Genomic DNA, 21751 nt, shown 5'->3' with positions numbered 1-21751 from the left:
TATTTAATGCTATTTGTAGGTAGTTTATTTTTTCAATCTCATTTTTGCATGGCAAATAGTATTTTCCAATGGTTATAAAGGTCGCGCCATAACGCAGTTGGTCCAGCTTTGGAGAAGTTGTTCCGTACAAATATGGTTAAAGGATCATTTCAAATTATACTTATTCTGAGCAATGTTCAATATAACTTTTATCACAGGCAGCAGTTATGTTGACAGGGCCCACCCTATGGCCACCCCCTTCTAAAAAAAAAATTAGTAAAAAAAAACTTTCAAGACCAAAATTGATTGGAACATGATCTTTTATCATAAAAACATAAATATCAACCAAAAATTCCACTAATTTTTTTCCCCCAATATTTACTATTTTTTAAAGGTTGACATGTGAAGGCCCTTGTACATAGGGTGGTGTTTTTGAAAAGCACGTAACTAACTTATTTTTCAACCAATTGTCTTCAAATAACGCTGCTGCCTGTGACTTTTATAACTCCCCTCCCCACTAGTCTAAAATTATAGACGTGTTTTACGGGATTCTTCCAATCCCTAACGTCTAAACGGGAATGTGCAAAAAACGGGGGTGTTTTAAAAATATTGAAATTCTTTTAAGTGAAGTATTTTATGGTTGAAATTGATCATAAAGAGTTATATTCATATTTTGCCATGTAAGTGAAATGCTATTTTGCACTAAACAAGCATTTAATGCATTAAAACAAGTCGTTTACCTTTCCAATAAAACGAAAGTTGACTGACACAGAAAACAATTATGCGAAGGGGAACAACTCGAAACAATCATAATAACTCTGCCTCCTCCTGACAAAGCTTCGAGATAGACCTCGTTATACAATCGTAACAACTCGGCCATGGCCGAAATGTTCTGAGCCCTGAAGCCTTGCAGGTGCCCTTCATGTATATATCGTTATGTTTTGACAGAATGAAAAGAAGAAAAGCCGTCAAACTCATAATTATAAGTTGGATATTTATTTTTTGTGTACGGAACTAATATAAAATAACATTATCTGGTAATTTTTCTTGTTTTTATGATATTTTATAGACGCTATATGCTTTAACCCGGAATCCTGATCATAACAACTACCCACTTTTGATACTAAACAATTTGTATGTGAAGGATTTGCCACATCAAAAATCTGTCAACATACAATTATTTGGACTACCCTCCCCACAAATTAACATAATTTCAACTGTTTTGTCAAAACTTAGCCACAATAATGTGCGATTAGGGAACTTTTTTAACATTTGGATATTCATTTTGTTCCCTAAACGTCGCCAAATCAAAAATCGTCAAAGACTCTGAAGCGGCTATTTTATACGGACTAGTCAGAACAGTACAGTAATTCCGTGAACCCGATGAGGATTCATTTCATATTATTTGGTTAACACGAATCCCTACGACTCTTTTGATCACTAAATTAACGGCAAACTAAAAATGTATAATAAGGGAAATATCACAATTTATCAAAACTTAGTTCGTGGTTTCCATTGAAATAAATTTATTAAATAAAACTGAAGACGTTCCCACGACACTCACCTCTCAATAATAATGGCAGAAAGAAAGACACGTGTTTTATTGAGCGGAAAGAAAAAATAGACATCGAAAGTTCGACCCATGGTTAACTACAACTATTAAAAGTGATTTCACTGGCTCCTCGGGCAGTTTTCATAAAGCAATCTTATTCAAAATCAAAACATACTGTACACATGTATAACAAACATAAATTTTGAGTGATAAAACTTAAATAACGAACTAACATATCTATATCTTTTTATATTCAAAATAAAAATAAAATTAAGGGGCCGAAATGTCTCTGTTGGAAATCTGTGAGGGGCCGAAATGTCTCGAGTTTATTTAATTAAGCGGACGAAATGGCAGGGCCGAAACGTCTTAGGGGTCGATTTGATAAGGGGCCGATTTGTCTCGCTCCCGTATTTAATGGCTGAAAAAGCAAAAATATTAAATGATTGGTGAATACTAAAAGATTTACTTTGATCTACAATAATCTCATCAGGTAGAAATACTGTGTTTTATGCACACTTCTTTCAAATTGAACTCGGTATCCATCATAAGAACCATTGTTTTCGACATGTATTCATCCTTTTTGGAATATTACAAAAAAATAGTATTACTTGTGGTAAATCTTATTTGAGAGTAAGAGGGCATATTTAATGATTTTTTTTCAACTTCGTGAAAATTTAAGATTTTTTAGCAATGAATAGTTTAAATAGATCTATTATCTGTGTTTCATAAAATTTAGTCTCATGCATTTATTATTTTGAACTTCTCATTGCTCCTTTTCATATCTTCAGCTTCGGTGTAAAAACATTGTTAATTTTCTTTAAATACAACCTATTTGAATGTACATATTTTTTCTTTACATTTTTTGATAAGTTGATTTTTTACTAAGATCAAAAGCTGCTTAATGAATATGAATCAAGTTTTAGGCCTACGTGGTGTTTTTGACAACCATGTATACATTTGTCTTGTTTATAAATTTCTACAACTGGTATATTGTTCGATATGCATTCCAGGAACCACACTTTCGAGAAAAAAAAAAAAAAAACAGAGGTAAGCAAAATGAAAAATTCGTTTCTGAAGCAGGAGGCTTGTCCGAACCATGAAGTTATGCACCGCGTCCTTTCTGGAAGTTCACGGTTAACGGTACTGAAAAAAGAGTAAAAAATCCAGCCTTCAAAAAGAGACTTGAAATGGATGTTTATGTAACTGGTCTAAAAGATGTTGAGCAAATCAGATACATAGTTTTATTACATACCCATCAATGGCATCATACATACACACGCACTACATGTCGAAAAATACGTCACTGCAGTAGTCCAATGCAATACGGCCGTTGTACGTATTTCACTCTGCTGACGTCACGTCACAACAAGTATCGTTGCGCGATGTTAAAATGACGTCATAAAACAAAACAGAGCGTCATTAAAATGACATTTATTTTGAAAACTTGTGGCTTTTAAGTTGTCTTATAAATAATGAATATAATAAAAGGGTTATTTGAACTTCATTTTGACCCGGAATGTTGTATTCGACTCCCGTGTATTTTTTGCAGATTTTGGTTTCAGAATCCACAAAAGTCCACTCAGATCGAAAACAACCGCCCGGATCAAAACGCAGCACTTATAAACCTATTATTCGTGACGTCAGCAGCATGGAACACGACCGTTTTGAACCGGATAGGACTACCGTATTTTGTGATATGTATTGCGTGATATGTCGAAAATATGTGCATTTATGAAGGGTTTATAACTAATTAAAACTAGTACACAGCTCAAAGTATGTGCCATTAATATTTGCAAAAGTCCACTCGAGTCGAATACAACTATTACAATTCAATACTAATAACCCTATTATATTTGCGAATAAAAAATATCAATAACTGGTTTCATTAAGCACACTGAACACTTCTTATCAACCTTCTAACTTATTGCGAAGCAAGACAGCAAACGGGAGAACTTTGTTCAAGTTATCTTCGGAACATAAATATCAAAATGTATTCATCTTTCGCTCCAATGGGAATGTTTAAGATTTCTCCCAAAATTACAGATTGTGTTATGGGAATAGTTTTTACGCGTAGTTACTTCAAAATATTTGATAGGCATAAAAGCATTTCTCACACATATCACATTTTTTTACTATTTTTTAGCGTTTAAATGAATTTTACTTTACTTTACTTTACTTAACTTCGAATCCAGTTTATTTTTTTTGGTGAAAACCGGGGTATTTAATCTAGGCATTCGGAATGCCGCGCAAACGGCCCGCAATCAGGCGTATGAAAACGGGCACACCCTCGATCACCACCTGGCAATGCTGCGATGTGTCACTCTTTATATAAAAATACTTTTAATATATTCTTGTTTAATCTCGGCTCGTCAACTAAAAAATGTGTTTCTCTAAAATCATTATTTGCGCAAAATTAACACGTGTAAATGTTGTCATAAATCTTGACAAAATGTTTGTCCTGAAATACCCGTTAAGGGAGATCACTGCGTGGAAGGTTTTGTAAACGAATTTGTTTTCTTTGCAGGTCTTATCTTTGGGTTAAAAAGTAGAACAGTCCAATCTAAAATGTAGAGTAATTATAGAACACCATTTTTTTTCAAAATATACTTTTAGGAAATCCTTCAGCTTTATTTAAACAGCATTTCAGTATATAATTATAACGCGGTGATAAGACTTATATTGCTGTATTGTCATGGTGGTTATTGATCCACTTTATTCGACAACGATAGGAATCTGTCACCCCTGTTTTAAAAATGAACTCGCTCCATGTTGACATTCCTAATTGACAATATGCAGTGATTGACAACCATGTAAACATTATAGAAATTTCAATCACGTGTATTTTTTTAAAATTTCTGATCAGGTAAATACTTTTGTGTAAAAAAAATGACTTAAAGTGCACAGGATTTGTTTTATTGTTATGGTTTGGTCAGTGTGTAATCATAAACTAAATGCTCAGAAAACAGTTGTGTGGAAGAAGTTTTTGAAGTTTTAATGGACTTCCAGATAAATAAAACTGGTCTTTCAAATACTTAATTATGGGGTCTGGTTCAAGTAAAGAGAAATCCCCACCTGTTCATAATGTACAACCTAGAAGGGCTGACAATGTATCGAAAGGAAATAAACCATTAAAAAACAACCAATCGGATAGAAATGTAACACAAGATTCTAAACAAAGTGTGAAAACTGATATAAAAAAGAGTAACATTAATGATAGTCGAACAGTTCAAAATAATGTGACTGCTAATGGCAAAAATAACTCAACATTCCAAAGAAAACCCGCAGAAAATGTGAACAGTAAAAAACAAATGGAACTCGGCTCTTTTGAAAGTGATTCTGAAGGAGAAGATATAGACGCTGTGTTAGAAGCAACGAAAAACGAATACAACCGAAACCAAGAACAACGATTAAGAAATAATAACAATGAACAAGTCAGTTATCCAGAGACTTATGCTCAGAGATTACAACGAGAACAGTACAAGCATGAGCCTCGACTTGGGCTCGCTCGACAAAAAACCATCTACAGAAATCCAGAAGAATGGGAAATTCAAGAGGTTTGTATATGATTTCATTTATTGGAATAAACTTTGATCTGGTACGCATATACTGTATTCACAATATTCTGAATATTATTGAAGCGATATTATAAAGTTATTGACGAGGGGTATATCCCATTAAATAGCAAATCAAGGTAAATATATTCGATTTAGAACTGTATTATACACAGACTTTATTGCTTTTATAGCTGTCAACATTATGTAGATTGTTTAAACGCAGCATGCATTGCTAGTTAGATTTCACACTTTCACAGTTTATTACAGTCATCCAGTGTTCTTTTTCTGACCGATTTGGGCGCTAGCTTCTGCCCCATTCCTAATGTTAAAACATAATCATGTTTTTTTTCACCAATGTTTTAATAATAAAACTCCCAATTTTGTTTTTCCTTTTTTTTACCCAAAACCATTTTTGTATCTAAAGGTTGGTGTATTCTTAAAGAGGGAACCTATTAACAATATTTTAACATTTCTATCTATTACTTAAAGCATTCTTGTTAAATTAGAGTCAAAACTGAAATCCATAAATCTGGTGAAAATGAAGCATTTGTTTCTCAAATCAAAAAGATCCCATTCCCAAAATGGTTGAAAAAAACACACACCCCAAATATAGTAAGAGTTGGAAACAGTAGTTAGTATTACTAGCAGGCCAGAAAAGATGAATTACTACATTTACTGAATTCATCTCCTACAATCCTCTGCCAGTGTTCTCACTAAGAACAGGTTGCCGGCTAAAATGGACAGGTCAAATGGCAAGAGAGCCTGTTTGAATTGGAAAAAATAGATGAATTATAATTTAATTTAAAATTAGAATAAGAAGTAGCTAGCCGGTTACTTTTTAAATACCATTGAGATGTATCAACTGAAACTTAATGAGAACCCTGCTCTGCTTCCATTATTTTGTTATTAAAATAATATGAATATAAATAATAATATATAATCTCTCTTTTGCATGCATCACATAGATTTTAGATTTAAATATGGTAAGATTTTCATCAAGCTTGTGCATGGATTAGAAATGATTGCTGTTGTAGATCACTAGTTTATGTTTACAATTTATCACATAGTATCAGTAGCTGACAACTACCCTTGATTCAAATTATTTATGATTTTTTTGAGTTCAAAGAGACTCTTGGGCATATTTCATTTTGTAGACAGTTCAAATGGGAGTTATTTGAATAATTTTTATAAAAAAACACCAAATTTATGGAAAACATCACATTCTTACAATATCTGAACATTTTACTTTTTGTAAGTTGAAGGCTGACGCTTTTGGCAACATGAAGCATTTTAAGATATTTATGAACAAAAAATCAATTTGAACTTTAAATTGTTAGAAACATTTCTCTGAATGTCTGACCTGAAATACGTTCGAGAGTCCCTTTGAGGGTGTTAGCAAAACATGTCTTTTGTTGTTTGTGATGCTGTCCTTTTGTTTAGTGTGGTCATATTTCCGTCTAAATTAATCTGATCAATCTACGGTTTAATTTTTTTTTATGGATACCTGTGAGGATGGCCTTCTGTTATACATTTATCACAATTAGGAATCTTTATTTGATTGTTATTGTAGTTTTCTGTACATCATCATATATGCTTAATGTTTCGCACATTGTCTTGTTTTGAAACATAAAACAGTACAGGTACAACAGTACACATACAACAGTACAGGAACAACAGTACAGGTACAACAGTACAGTTGCAACAATACAGGTACAACACTACAGGTGCAACAATACAGGCACAACAGTACAGGTGCAACAGTACAGGTACAACAGTACAGGTGTGACAATACAGGTACAACAGTACAGGTACAACAGTACAGGTACAACAGTACAGTTGCAACAATACAGGTAAAACACTACAGGTGCAACAATACAGGCACAAAAGTACAGGTACAACAGTACAGTTGCAACAATACAGGTACAACAGTACAGGTACAACAGTACAGTTGCAACAATACAGGTACAACACTACAGGTGCAACAATACAGGTACAACAGTACAGGTACAACAGTACAGTTGCAACAATACAGGTACAACAGTACAGGTACAACAGTACAGTTGCAACAATACAGGTACAACAGTACAGTTGCAACAATACAGGTACAACAGTACAGTTGCAACAATACAGGTACAACAGTACAGTTGCAACAATACAGGTACAACAGTACAGTTGCAACAATACAGGTACAACAGTACAGTTGCAACAATACAGGTACAACAGTACAGTTGCAACAATACAGGTACAACAGTACAGGTACAACAGTACAGTTGCAACAATACAGGTACAACAGTACAGGTACAACAGTACAGTTGCAACAATACAGGTACAACAGTACAGGTACAACAGTACAGTTGCAACAATACAGGTACAACACTACAGGTGCAACAATACAGGTACAACAGTACAGGTACAACAGTACAGTTGCAACAATACAGGTACAACAATACAGGCGCAACAATACAGGCACAACAGTACAGGTACAACAGTACAGGTGTGACAATACAGGTGTGACAGTACAGGTACAACAGTACAGGTACAACAGTACAGGTGCAACAATACAGGCACAACAGTACAGGTGCAACAGTACAGGTACAACAGTACAGGTGTGACAATACAGGTGTGACAGTACAGGTACAACAGTACAGGTACAACAGTACAGTTGCAACAATACAGGTACAACACTACAGGTGCAACAATACAGGCACAACAGTACAGGTGCAACAGTACAGGTACAACAGTACAGGTGTGACAATACAGGTGTGACAGTACAGGTACAACAGTACAGGTACAACAGTAAAGGTGTGACAGTACATGTGCGATAGTACAGGTGCAGGTGCAACAGTACAGGTACAACAGTACAGGTGCAACAGTTCAGGTGTGACAACAGTACAGGTGCGACAGAGTATAGGTGCGACAGAGTACAGGTGCGACAGAGTACCGGTGCGACAGTACAGGTGCGACAGTACAGGTATGACAGTACAGGTATGACAGTACAGGTACAACAGTACAGGTATGACAGTACAGTTATGACAGTACAGGTTCATTAGTACAGGTATGTCAGTACAGGTACAAAAGTACAGGTATGACAGTACAAGTACCATAATACAGGTTTGACAGTACAGGTACAATTATACAGGTATGACAGTACAGGTACAACAGTACAGGTATGACAGTACAGGTGTGACAGTACAGGTGCGATAGTACAGGTGCAGGTGCAACAGTACTGGTGCAACAGTACAGGTACAACAGTACAGGTGCAACAGTTCAGGTGTGACAACAGTACAGGTGCGACAGAGTACAGGTGCGACAGAGTACAGGTGCGACAGTACAGGTGCGACAGTACAGGTATGACAGTACAGGTATGACAGTACAGGTACAACAGTACAGGTATGACAGTACAGTTATGACAGTACAGGTTCATTAGTACAGGTATGACAGTACAGGTACAAAAGTACAGGTATGACAGTACAAGTACCATAATACAGGTTTGACAGTACAGGTACAATTATACAGGTATGACAGTACAGGTACAACAGTACAGGTATGACAGTACATGTACAATAGTACAGGTATGACAGTACAGGTATGACAGTACAGGTACAATAGTACAGGTATGACAGTACAGGTACAATAGTACAGGTATGACAGTACAGGTATGACAGTACAGGTACAATAGTACAGGTATGACAGTACAGGTACAATAGTACAAGTATGACAGTACAGGTACAATAGTACAGGTATGACAGTACAGGTATGACAGTACAGGTACAATAGTACAGGTATGACAGTACAGGTACAATAGTACAGGTATGACAGTACAGGTACAATAGTACAGGTATGACAGTACAGGTACAATAGTACAGGTATGCCAGTACAGGTGCAGTAAAGGTACAAAGTATAAAATAAATTTGTTAATATACAAATTTGGTCTTACCTTTTGTCAAATTTTCAGACTTAATATGTTAGTGAATGTATGTGGGCATAAATCTTCAGGGAAGCCTTCCAGAAATATGGCGTGTTAGTTAATTGATGTATAGGGTACTTTGGTCTTGTATGGTTATCAAATTAAGTACCATTTCAATCAATTAAGATTGTTTTCAATAATCTTAACTTCTTAAGGGTTTTCATTGCAAGAGTTTTGTTATGTAATGGCTTAAGTATTGATTATACATACGTTAATATCATTAGTAAACAATCCTTCATAATTTATGGAACAGTTTCGCTGATTAGCAAATTTGAAGAGAAATTAAAATTTAATTTTCATTGTTAATGTTATAAATCAGCCTTTCAAATTGAGTTTAAAATTACAGATAACTATTGATATATATCTTTGGCAAACTCAAGAACAATGTGAATCATTAGGTACATATTCAAATATCCATGGGACAGTTATTATTTAATTTCTAATTAATTAATCCCTGAGCGCTAAATTCTGTATTTGCAAATACTGCTTCTTATCCCCTGAGATCTGTCGACCTTAATGGGGTAAATAATGTAATGGACTGCAGTGATTCATCAAGGCATCCCAATTTAAGGGGGAGTGGGGGGGCTCAAACATAACTGGGAATCCTATTTATCCTAGACATTATTTAATGGGCATAAAACTTTTTAAATCGCATCCTCCTTATATATGGTAATTTATCCAATTCAACGTTGTTTTATGATAATGCATAAAGGTGACTTATTGGAGAAATATGATCACAATCATTTTCTTTAAAATCATCTGATGTTTCATTTTAAATAAACTTAACTGGCATTTTACCATCATTTCAGAAGTAAATATAATTATGAAAAACAATTACCGTATGTAAATTAATGTTTTTGAATAGAGTTATTTTTTCCTAAAAATAGTCTATTATGTTCTGTTTAATAAGATACCGAAGATATTTGACAGCGAACATGAACCATGTTCAATATACCACTATTTGATTGAGAAGGGGGAACGTGGTTTACGTTTTATGTCAATATTTGAGAGAAAAAAGTAATAAAATAGGCCCAAAATGCACCATACGGACGAGGTATTGTTTAAAAAAATTGGGGAGAGCTCCAAAATCCCCTGCAAAGTTTTAAATCATTAAGAATACAACTTTTTAATTATTTTCAGCCAATGAAAATGCAGATAAGCAGTAATTACTAAAATTTTATCAATAAGAATGTCAAATTTCATAGGTGTTTTAAGGTCTGCCTTAACTGCCACTCATCCGATACACAGCGTGTTCACACCTGTATTCTAAGACTGTGAGTTAGATGACCTGATGCTCCACTCACTCCGCCCATTCTCAATCATTAAAATGTTACTTCATGTCATCTAACTATATTACTTAAATTTGGTTCTGAGGTCGGAACACTGTCAAAAGACTGTGCGTCTTACATCAATTCCAGGATACGCCCCTGTATACTGTAACATCAATTCCAGGATACGCCCCTGTATACTGTAACATCAATTCCAGGATACGCCCCTGTATACTGTAACATCAATTCCAGGATACGCCCCTGTATACTGTAACATCAATTCCAGGATACGCCCCTGTATACTGTAACATCAATTTCAGGATACGCCCCTGTATCATGTGACTTCCATTTCTGGGAGGGGGGGGGGTCCTATTGATTGTACTCTAAGCCTTTTTTAGTTCTGAATTTTCATAATTAATTAATACTAGTCTGGCAGGCAAACATAAAAGCCTTATTTGGAAAACATTGCATAAATAGCCTCTTGATGATTAAAATTGATTACTTCAAGTACCGTCTATACCGACTAAGTAATTCTGTCTGTACTTTTCTAGGTAGTGACGTTGGGATTTCAATTTCCTGTTTCTTGTTGTGAAACATTGATTTCGCCGCATCTATGTTCGGTACATTAAGCAAGTATTTCAAATGCAAGAATAAGTACTGAGCTCAGTGCCATGTTCCTGTAATCATTCATTCATAGTTGAGGTATTTACATGTTATTACCGTAAGTGTTTTTTTAAGGTTGTATACTTCAAGATTAAAGAGTTGGGGGGGGGGGGGGAGTACATTTTTGTAAAGAAAATCAGATAAAAGAAAGTTTTATTAATAATACTATTAAATAGATAGTGATTATTTTAAATTAGTTAAAAGCAGTAAAACACTGGTCGGCTGATGGATTTTAAGATTTATAAAGACAGGCAAGCTCAAACACTTCCTAAAAAATGTCTCCATACTACTGAGATTGGAACCACCCTTTTGATACACTGCGAGCCTTTGAGGCTTTTTACGGAACTCAAAATTTGGCCTCATTATTTAGTACACAAACTCTTAGTAAAAGTTAGATGACATGAAGTAAATTCTTAATGAATAGGAATTGGCAGAGTGAGCCTCCGGTAGCAAACGAACCCGTTCTTAATCATTAAGAAATTACTTCATGTCATTTAACTGACTTAGAATACAACCTCATTGAATGATACATTGACCATGCAAAATCTGAGCAGGGAGTGTGTATCGGATGAGTGGCAGTAGGTGGACCTACACCCACAAAAGGTGAAATTCATAATGATTAAGTCTAGTACTAAATGATTGTCTATCTGCAATTTCATTGGCTTAAAATGTAGGATGTATTCTAATAATGGTTAAATGCTACTTGATATGTACGCTTCTGGTAAAAAAAAAAAAGGATTCGATATGCGAGGCAGGAGGTGAATTTCACCCTCACTACTCATTGACCATGCTCGAAATGATAAACAACTTACTTATTAAATCAGATTTAAAATGTCAAAATGTAAATTTTACGTTTGGTTTTGTCAAAAGCCTTCTAGCTAAGAAGGTATGAATTTGTTTGACTGCCTTCATAAGATGTTTAGTGGAGAATTGTTTCAGAAACATATATAAAAACTAAGGTAAAATATTCTCTACTTACAACTTAGCTACCATTATGATGAAAACAATTTGTATGATTTTTTAAATGGTTGCAAAATTTGGTATGGCACGTACGTTTATTGCATGTTTTTGCTTTACGATTTCCAGCCTTCACTTGTAGTTAGTGTTACCACTGCCTGTAATGTTGTTTCTGGTTTTGTTGTTTTAAGGTGTTGTTATTATAAATATGTTTTTGTTTTGGTGTATATTATCCCAAATTACCGTAAATTGCTTTACGATTTCCAGCCTTCACTTGTAGTTTAGTGTTACCACTGCCTGTAATGTTGTTTCTGGTTTTGTTGTTTTGAGGTGTTGTTATTATAAATATGTTTTTGTTTTCGTGTATATTATCCAAAATATATAATATATTTTTCTTTAATTTATATTGTAGACATGACTGTGTGTATAATTATTTAATAGTCTATATGCAAGCGTGAATGCAGATAGTCAAGTTACGAACGAACCATTGTAACAATGACATTGTAATTAAAATCACCAATGCAAATATAATAAGGTTCTGAATATAACACCAATGCGGATGTTAAAAAGCTTCTGTAATTGATACCATCATTGTAAATTATTAAGTTAAACAGACACTGTTCATTACCCAAATGCCAATATTTAAAAGCAGCACATCGGCTGATGCAAATTTGGATTTTAATGCATAATTATGTTTAACACAATTGACTTTAATGATAAAAAACAACAACAAAAAACGCATACGATTTGTGTACATTATTAAAAATATATAAGCCTTCAGAAATGTTTTTTTCTTTTAATTAATAGCTCTATGAATTCCCCCGTAAGAAAAGCTGTAAACAAATCATGTGCTATTTTTGTTTTGATCATTTAAGTAAAATCAGTCAAACATTATAATGCATTGATTAATGTATTACCTGTAAACACAATTTAAATGCCAGTTTAATCAGGAAATGCATATTACACAAAGTAATAGGTAATAGTAAGTGGACATAAATTAAAATCTTCATGATTAAGAATGGGCAGAGCTTAGTGAAATAGCCCTGTGATGATCTTAACTATTTAGGTTTTAATTCAGGTCATCTAACTCAGACTTAGAATACAACCTCATTGGCTGACACATTTTCAAGGCAAAAGCTGACGCACTCCTGGAAGTGTGTATCCAGAATACAACCTCATTGGCTGACACATTTTCAAGGCAAAAGCTGACGCACTCCTGGAAGTGTGTATCCGTTGAGTGGCTCACTCACAGTGGGCGACCTTTAAACACAAACGAAAGTTGAAATTCCTAATTATTTAAAGTCTTCTACTTAACATTGGTATATCTGCAGTTCTATTGGCTAAAAATATAGGTTGTAAATTTCTAAGTGTTCATTAGGTTCTGTTACTGTGAACATAGCACCCATTCTATCATCAATAAGGTTGTGTCTATGTTCTTTACATACTAATAAATTAATACCTAGTAGGTACTTTACTTTAATGCACCTGTTAACAAGTAATACATTTTTGAGTTTATAAATTGAAAATAATAAGTTCATTGTTTAATTTCAGAAAGAGGTGGAGAACTTTGATGTGTCCAGATTTAAGCAGGCAAATGTTCACAAAGCCCCACCAGTACAGGTACAACAGTTTTTGATGTTTTATTTTAGCTTGTTCTTGAAGAGACTGCTGGGGTCAATTTCTCAATACTACTTAATAAGTCTGTTATAACACGATCAAGCTAAGCTCCCTAATTTATTCTTTTATAATTTTAATATGATTACATTTTTTGGAAGTTTTTTGACTGATTTATAATTGAAGTTATCTGTCTGATTATCACAAAAAACTAAGTTTTATATCAGAAAAAGATTAAAGCTACTTGAGCATGTTACGCTTAAGAAGTTTCGAGAAATGCCACAGTGTCAAGGCAAGTCCTGTAACATCAGGCTAACAAGCCTTGTGTTCAAACAGATTATGTGATTGTATGATCTTGTATAATAAATATGTTTTAATGATTGTTCTTCGTTGGCAATCCTGCTACTTTCTTCTGTTAAATGAAAATTAACTGAAATAATATTGTTCATATGCATGAGGTAGGGGAGACAACTCTCATTCCATTAAATCACATGTTACCATTAATACTCTTCAATCACCCTGTATTGTCAGTTGCATCTGCAGGCGAGTGGTCTAAATAGCTGCTTTAAAAAATTAGTGATCAGGCGGACCGAGTTCAATTCATGCTTTTCCCTGAATACTTTTTTTTTTTTACAGAAAATCACTTGAATGAGTGTCTGTGTATATATATCCACATTTGTTCCTTGCGGATCGCATGAAAGTGTTTCATAGATTATTCATGATTTTTAACAAGCTATTTCAACCCAAATCGCCCACGGTACCCAACAAAGCATAGCACATAAGTGTAACAGGGAAATCCCACAATGACAACAGTTATGAAAAGTCATGCATGGAAAAAGAATTTGTTTTGATTGCATACACTGAAAAACTAACTTCTTAATTATATCTGTTTCAGAGTGATGTCGATGATATATATTCGCCACGAGGTAATTAGTTTAATAAGATTGATTGTATTCTTCCTCAAGTCCAATGATGATGTCAATCTCTTGATCAGTTGATCATAGTTAGAGATACCCTGAATGTATTGATTATTGGTAAGTATTTACTGGTAAGAACACATTTCTTTTTTTAAGTATAACAAAAATCTCCCACAACTGTTCACAACTGGCAAATGTCTCCAAGATATTGGAATGAAAGGAAACTATGTTCTTACTCCAGTCATGTACATTTCTAGCTTTTTTGTTTTTCGAAGAGATAAAAAGTGACTCACAAACCATTCAGGAAAAAAATGAAAAAAAATGAGTTATTGTCATAACGTGTGTTAATGTCAATGTTTTTGTCATTGTTGTTAAAAACTATAACCTTGGTCATAACCCACAAACTGTTGTCATTGTTTACAATACCTTGACCTTGGTTAAAACCCACAAACTGTTCAGGATTTGTAGTTATTGTTTTACAATACCTTGACCTTGGTCAAAACCCACAAACTGTTCAGGATTTGTAGTTATTTTTTTACAATACCTTGACCTTGGTTAAAACCCACAAACTGTTCAGGATTTGTAGTTATTGTTTTACAATACCTTGACCTTGGTCAAAACCCACCAAAACATAGCGTGCGTCATCAATGTCGTTGTCATTGTTGTTCAAAACCTTGACCTTGAGCTTGGTCATAACTTACAAACCGTTCAGGATACAAGTGAGGTATTGTCATAGCGTGCGTCATCAATGTCGTTGTCATTGTTGTTCAAAACCTTGACCTTGACCTTGGTCATAACTTACAAACCGTTCAGGGTAAAAAGTGAGGTATATATAATTGGCATCGTATGCATCATCAATGTCGTTGTCATTGTTGTTCAAAACCTTGACCTTGACCTTGGTCATAACTTACAAACCGTTCAGGATAAAAAGTGAGGTATATATAATTGGCATCGTATGCATCATCAATGTCGTTGTCATTGTTGTTCAAAACCTTGACCTTGACCTTGGTCATAACTTACAAACCGTTCAGGATAAAAAGTGAGGTATATATAATTGGCATCGTATGCATCATCAATGTCGTTGTCATTGTTGTTCAAAACCTTGACCTTGACCTTTGTCATAACTCTCAAACTGTTCAGGATATTCAAATAAAACTTGTCGCCATGATTAACAAAACTCACATGTTTAGCAAGACCAAGAACTCTTTCTTAAACAATGTCAAGTAATGCTGATTTCTTTGAATGAAACAAGACGAGTGATGGGATTTGTTCCACGGCACTCTTGATTTTGAAGTTTTTAAATGCATATATCGCCTAAACATTTACAACAAAATGAGCATGGAATCTTCTAATGCAGTGTTTTGTCATTATTTTATTGAAAACTTGATCAAACTTCTAAGGCAATTTTCATTTTATTTTTTAAACTGGGACGTTTTATTAAAAGCTTTAGCCACTTAAATTGCTTATTAATGTTAATGACTTTGTCTTACTTGTAATTTATGGCATGAAATGCAAACATCAGAGTTGAAGAATGTTTATTCTTTCAACATGAATATTAGACTAAAGTTTTAGCAATCGTTTTAAGTTAAAAAGTTGTATACAAAGTAGGGCACCTTGAAAATGAATTTAAAGTGTTTGGTTTGTCAATATCCATCCCCCATATATTTGTATAGATAGAACATATGCCTACTTTTGCTCAATTTATGAAATTATATATATACATGTAGCTGGTTTGAAAAGAATTATAAAATACTTCTAATCTATAAGGAATTTTTACTTAAGTTATATGAACATGAGAATTCATTGTTGTATAGATCAACAATATATTGTATTAAATTATCAGGCAGTTGATATTTAATTAAATGAAAATATTTTATTTAGGCATTACTAAAAATTCTCTCTTTTTTTCCTTTTGAGATAACTTTTCAGTATTTTCTTACACAGGAAAGATTTTAAATGTTACTCAAGCCAAAATGGCGATTGTTTTCAATGTAATATATATAGTGATATCAAGCCGCAACTTCGCTTAACATCCTGAATTACCTTTACTATATTTGTAAACCAGGTTTCATTGAAAACCCGATGTTATGAGAATGGGGATTTCATTGGGCGGGTAGGCGGGCATAAAACATTGGTTTCCTCTCAATTACTTAAGCTAGCATTGATGGATAGTGGTTAAAATTAGCATGTTGGTAGCTTACGTGAAGAGCTAGCTTGAGATTGCTTTTGAGGGGGTTGGGTCAAAGTCACGGTCACTGGTTTTCGCCCAATTACTTCAGGCTGCTACTTTCTCTTAACTAATACAAGAAATTGGGTATAATTTCTAATCGCCCATTTTAAAAAACCTTGTTTGGCGCATTAAAGCTATTTTAGGTGGCAGGTAAATTGGAATTTTCAGCCTTTTATACTTATAAATAACAACGATAGAAAAGAAGGAAAATACTTAAAAATGTGGGACATTTAAATGATAATTTAAACAAATTTTCTGAAAAATATCAAATGAGCATTGGCAAGTTTTTATCAATTTTAGTAAACAAGCATAAAAAAATCAAAAAAATCGGAATGTGATATTCAATTTTTATGATAAATATCAATTTGATTATTTACTGTTCCAAATAAATAAAAGTTTCCTATATAGGGTACACGCTTTTATTGTAGGTGTATGGGAAAATAATTAAGTCACTTAAGTCCTTACAATCTTGATTTGCCTATATAAAAATAAACAATCCTAACTTTGTCTATTAAAGGAACAGATTGTATAAAACTAGTCAAGTCTTTTGTATGGTAATCATTGCCTTAAATCTTCATTGATTGGTCAATATTTATACAAAAAGTGATATTAACCAATCAAATCATCTAGACTAAAGGTAACTTTTGGACAACTTATCCCAAGTTTTATTCAATTTTCTGCAGGTTTCTAAAGAAAACAAATACCATGAGGCTAAAAGTTGTTATCTGAGCCATCCTATTAAAGCACCATTGACTAGTTCATACTGATAGCTCCGTGGTAGAACATCCACATGTGGAAGGTACCAGGTTCAAAACCTTGGCAGATCGAGTCATACACTGAAAGAGGTCAAAATTGGTACCAGCCAAGCTCTCTTTCCTAGCTCTCGGCATAAGAGGATATATGGTACTGGGAAGTTTAGAGTACTCAGTACTGAATAAACCCAGTACTGAATAAACCCAGAATAAATTACATGTGTATCTTAATAATGCCTGACACCAGGCGTGTGAAACAACCAAGGGGTCTTATAGAAAAAAGCTATGGCATAGCACCGTACCTTCCCGTTTCTCAATTGCACTCTGTTTTTTTGCTTCAAATTGTAATTATGCCAATGAAAATTATGTTTTTGACAGTTTTGAATGCAGACCCAATTATATTTTTTTTCGATTTTAAATAATGGTTGATTCATGTGTCAATATAAAGTAATTAAACTGCCTCTCACTGCATTTGAATAGCTCAGATGTTAAGTAAATGTAGGATGTTCCTATTTGCTAGGTAGACAATAATTATGTTTCGGGATGTCATATTTTCAGGAAACTGTTATTTAAATATGAAAGTTAGAAATAAGTCCTAACAGGAAACAGGAAATGGTTTCTTTTCGTGGCCATTACTAGGGGTGACGTATATATTTGCTTTATTTCCATTATTTTCTGACATTATTGACTCATTTTCCTGATTTATTTATGACCAACATTTGCCAGTTGGGTTAATTTGCCCCGGAGGGCAAATATACACACAGTGGCAAATTTGCCCCTGGCATAGTTGTTTGTTTATTGCAATTGATAAAATAAATATTTTTTTTTAAAAAGCCAATAGTTTGAATTGAAAATAAACTTAGAATACAACCTACATTTTCAGCCAATGAAAGTGCAGAATAGCTTCATTAAGTACTTATGGCTTAATCATTAAAAATTTCAACTTGTTTGCTTGAAAGCCTCACTCACTCCGCCCATTCTTAATCATTAAAAGGTTACTTCATGTCATTCAATCTTTAAAATAAATCATGTTGATAAAGCAATATTAGTGACTTGTGACCTAAAAATAATCTAATACTAATATTTTCACTTAAGTTAGTCATCATTCAGTAGAATATTTTGAGAAACTTATATAAAATGTCCAGTGACTCCTCGCATTCAAATATTTTTAGAAAACGTTAAATTTTAGCTGTTCATATTTTGTGTAACTGTTATTTTACAAATGAAAAACTTCAAAAGTGCAACGTACTATGCTGAATTGTGTTCAGTAGCTTTTACCTAATTGCATATATATTGAAATATTACTAAACGCTCCATTTTGAGACTTGCACATATATACAAGCCTAAAAAAATGTTTTAAATTGTATACATGTGTTTAAAGCAAGTCTCATGAAACATGCAGATACTATGCAATCATTTTATGTTTTATAAAGCAAGTCGTTTGGAACAGGTCATATTCAATTCATATATATTAAGCAACTCTGACTCCCATTTACCCTTTTGCTTGATAGAATAACATCAAAATATGACATTTCCTCTTCCAGAACCCAGTGAACCTGTGATGTACAGTAGCTCCATTGAGAGACAGAAGTAAGTACCATTCTTACATCATATTGTTGAATTTGTGTTTCATTGTGTTTTACCTTATTTGATGCAGAAATGGAGTACAATGTATTGTCATATCTGGTGTAGCTTTAGTGTCAATGTTGCAGTAATTATTTTCACCATATTGCTGGCTCTGCATGAGGATCTGAAGTCAAGACATAGATAGTTACCTTCTCAGTCTGTAGCTGGAGCTTAATGGCCTAGTTTAAGGAATGTTTTGCATGATAATGCCCTGCTGTGCATCTCCTGCTAATTGCATTGGTGTCACAGTAGGGGCCAATTTCCTGTGTATTGGTTTATTGACTCAGGGTCATTAAGGGTCCATTTAAATAATAAAACCTCCAAAACTGCACAACAAGATACTCAGATCAGAGATCTGATAAGAGGAATCAAGGCAAGTAGATTAAGATCAATACACAGAGGTTGTGTTAACCATGTAATAACAATGTTGGGGTGAACTACAACACTATTCACCTATACCACTTGTTAGTTATTGAATGTTGCCATTGACAACATGGCACAAAACAGTTACATCACCAACTACCATCGGGAATGACATTGAAACACTCACATGTAAATTATTGTGTATTATTTCATTAACTTTGGATGTGGTTGCGGTAACTGTTACTTTATTCAGATATAAAAAATTGTAAGTGGAAACAATTGCAACAATCTTTGTTTTTATTTCACCTAGGTCCTTGCCACACTACGACACCTCTGAGGAAATGTTGTTGGCCGAGATAGAGCAGGATTTTTGACCTCCCCGACTGCCTGGCAACTGGTTGCTATGGAGATTGAAAGAGAATACAACTTTGACATCTCATCTGTTTGACATTTCCTGGCAACATGGGGACTCGGAAACTAAATCAACCTTATGTACCTGAAATGCTGTGTTTGCTCACATTGTCACTAAGGATACTGATAGAGAGTTGGACCCTTGACCTCCAATTCATGACATTGACCTTCAAGACTATGTTGTTAGAAGATGATCATTGAAATGCCATTATACATCAAGACTTTCTTTCTCCTTCCACAGAAATACAATTCAACTTTTGACCTTCCTCAATTAAGACATTTCTGTAGCCATGGAAACAAAAAAAGAGCATCAGTGTTTATTCACATGTTCCCTAGCTATATTGCCCGGGAAAGCTTTGCAACAGGGAAGGACATTTGACTTTCACTTCAGTTGTTCTGGATTTATGTTCATAAAAGATACACTCTACACATACAGCATATTCAATCAGGTTTTTGCTACATTCAGGAATAGAGACTTATACTATTGTAGTCTGTTTCTTTGCAGGCAAGATTGCAGTCGCCCGACCCGGGGTTCTTTCAGTAGAACAAGACAGGTCTGGAATTATTTTTATGACTGAGCAATGACTTTACTTAAATATAACATATCTTTTTGTCTGCTTGTTTGTTTTTTCACTTGAGTTGATATGTTTTTGGTTAGTTGGTTAGTTGGTCGGGCGACAGCTATCAAATCTTTTTCTAAAGGATGCCCTAATGGTTGTATAATTGTTTAAAAATTTAAACTCTTAATATTTAGTAACTTGTTGAAAAGATTGACCATTTAAAACTGGAAATAATAAGTTTGAATAGATTTAAAGCTTTTAAGATAAATGCAATCAATTTATTAAACTTAACAGAAAAATTGTGTTGTAATGTCAATATGCACTTGAAAGAATCCGGAAACTATACAGCTATTTTTACACAGCAAGCTATTTTTATAAACTTCTTTCAGTTCTGCACAATACGTTATTGTTTTTCACTGCTGAAATTTTGTTCAATAACTTGTTATTTTAGTGTCATTGTTTTATCATGATGTATGTACTTGTCTTCCATTAGACATTAGTCGACTTATTGGTAATCTATTTTTTTCTGTTATAAAACTGTAAAATGTTCTATATTTGTGAGATTCCTATCATAAGTTCTCTTAACCCTTTGCATGCTGGGTAAATTGTCGTCTGCTCAAAAATGTCGTCTGGTTTACTCTAAATTTCTTTCAATTTACTTAAAACTTTGGGGATATATTGACTGAGTGGCAAACAGCTTGGAACCTGACCAGACGCCGAGTTACTCGGTGTCTGGTCTGGTTCCAAGCTGTTTGCAAAGCCTTTAGAATTGCCATCAGCAGCCTAAGGGTTAAACAGGAGCCATTATTAAATTGCTAAGTTCACTGATTTGTTAAGCCATTTCTGGTTTTAAGCAGATCATCTCATAGGTGGATATGTTGACTAAAGATGATGAACATTTTTATATATATGTATTTCATATGAATATTAACAAATGTTCTCCATTTCCGGTCAAAACAACTTCCTATTGCATGACAGGGGTTCTAAAGTCCAGGATTAACTTCAGACTATTGTACAGTTGTAAAGTTTGATTTTTGTTCATACAAATGCATCAAAAACAGAAGAAAGTAGTACCTTGAAATGAATTTAAATGACTTCAAACAATTTAAAAAAGGTCTAAGCCCCGTTACTGTGCTTTGGGCATGAATCCTTCTGACTCGAACAAAATCCCCGACTATTTTTCCAGATTGACAACTATCATATGTTAGAACCCCTGACCTGTATGGATCAACTTGGTCTTTAATAAATGGAAGAATTAATAAATTTATACATGATATATAAAAGGGTGAAACAGATACTGGACTCTTACAACTATGAAAATAATGTTGTCATAGCAAC

The 21751-nt window shown here is 33.9% G+C and overlaps 1 protein-coding gene across 2 annotated transcripts; it reads left to right on the top strand.

Moving 5' to 3' along the window:
- The first annotated feature begins 4244 nt into the window (after positions 1-4244).
- LOC128205719 (uncharacterized) lies at positions 4245-21189 on the top strand. 2 transcript variants are annotated; one of them, XM_052907629.1, is made up of 6 exons: positions 4245-5085; positions 6051-6068; positions 13492-13560; positions 14450-14480; positions 18998-19043; positions 19753-21189. In XM_052907629.1, the coding sequence occupies exons 1-6, from the start codon at positions 4570-4572 to the stop codon at positions 19814-19816; spliced, it is 744 nt and encodes a 247-aa protein (XP_052763589.1). In that variant the 5' UTR covers positions 4245-4569; the 3' UTR covers positions 19817-21189. The 2 variants fall into 2 exon arrangements, with proteins under 2 accessions (XP_052763589.1, XP_052763590.1); XM_052907630.1 differs by lacking the exon at positions 6051-6068 and having other exon boundaries at positions 4270-5085; positions 19753-21186.
- The last annotated feature ends 562 nt before the right edge of the window (positions 21190-21751 follow it).

This window comes from Mya arenaria, chromosome 10, assembly GCF_026914265.1.
Source record: "Mya arenaria isolate MELC-2E11 chromosome 10, ASM2691426v1".
In the NCBI taxonomy this organism is placed as follows: domain Eukaryota; kingdom Metazoa; phylum Mollusca; class Bivalvia; order Myida; family Myidae; genus Mya; species Mya arenaria.
This window is presented reverse-complemented; position numbering and strand designations above follow the sequence as displayed.

Coding starts and splice junctions, on each gene's coding strand:
- LOC128205719 (XM_052907629.1), top strand. CDS start 4,570: ATGGGGTCTGGTTCAAGTAAAGAGAAATCCCCACCTGTTCATAATGTA. Junction 13,561..14,449: donor ACAAAGCCCCACCAGTACAG/GTACAACAGTTT, acceptor TATCTGTTTCAG/AGTGATGTCGATGATATATA. Junction 19,044..19,752: donor AGCTCCATTGAGAGACAGAA/GTAAGTACCATT, acceptor TATTTCACCTAG/GTCCTTGCCACACTACGACA.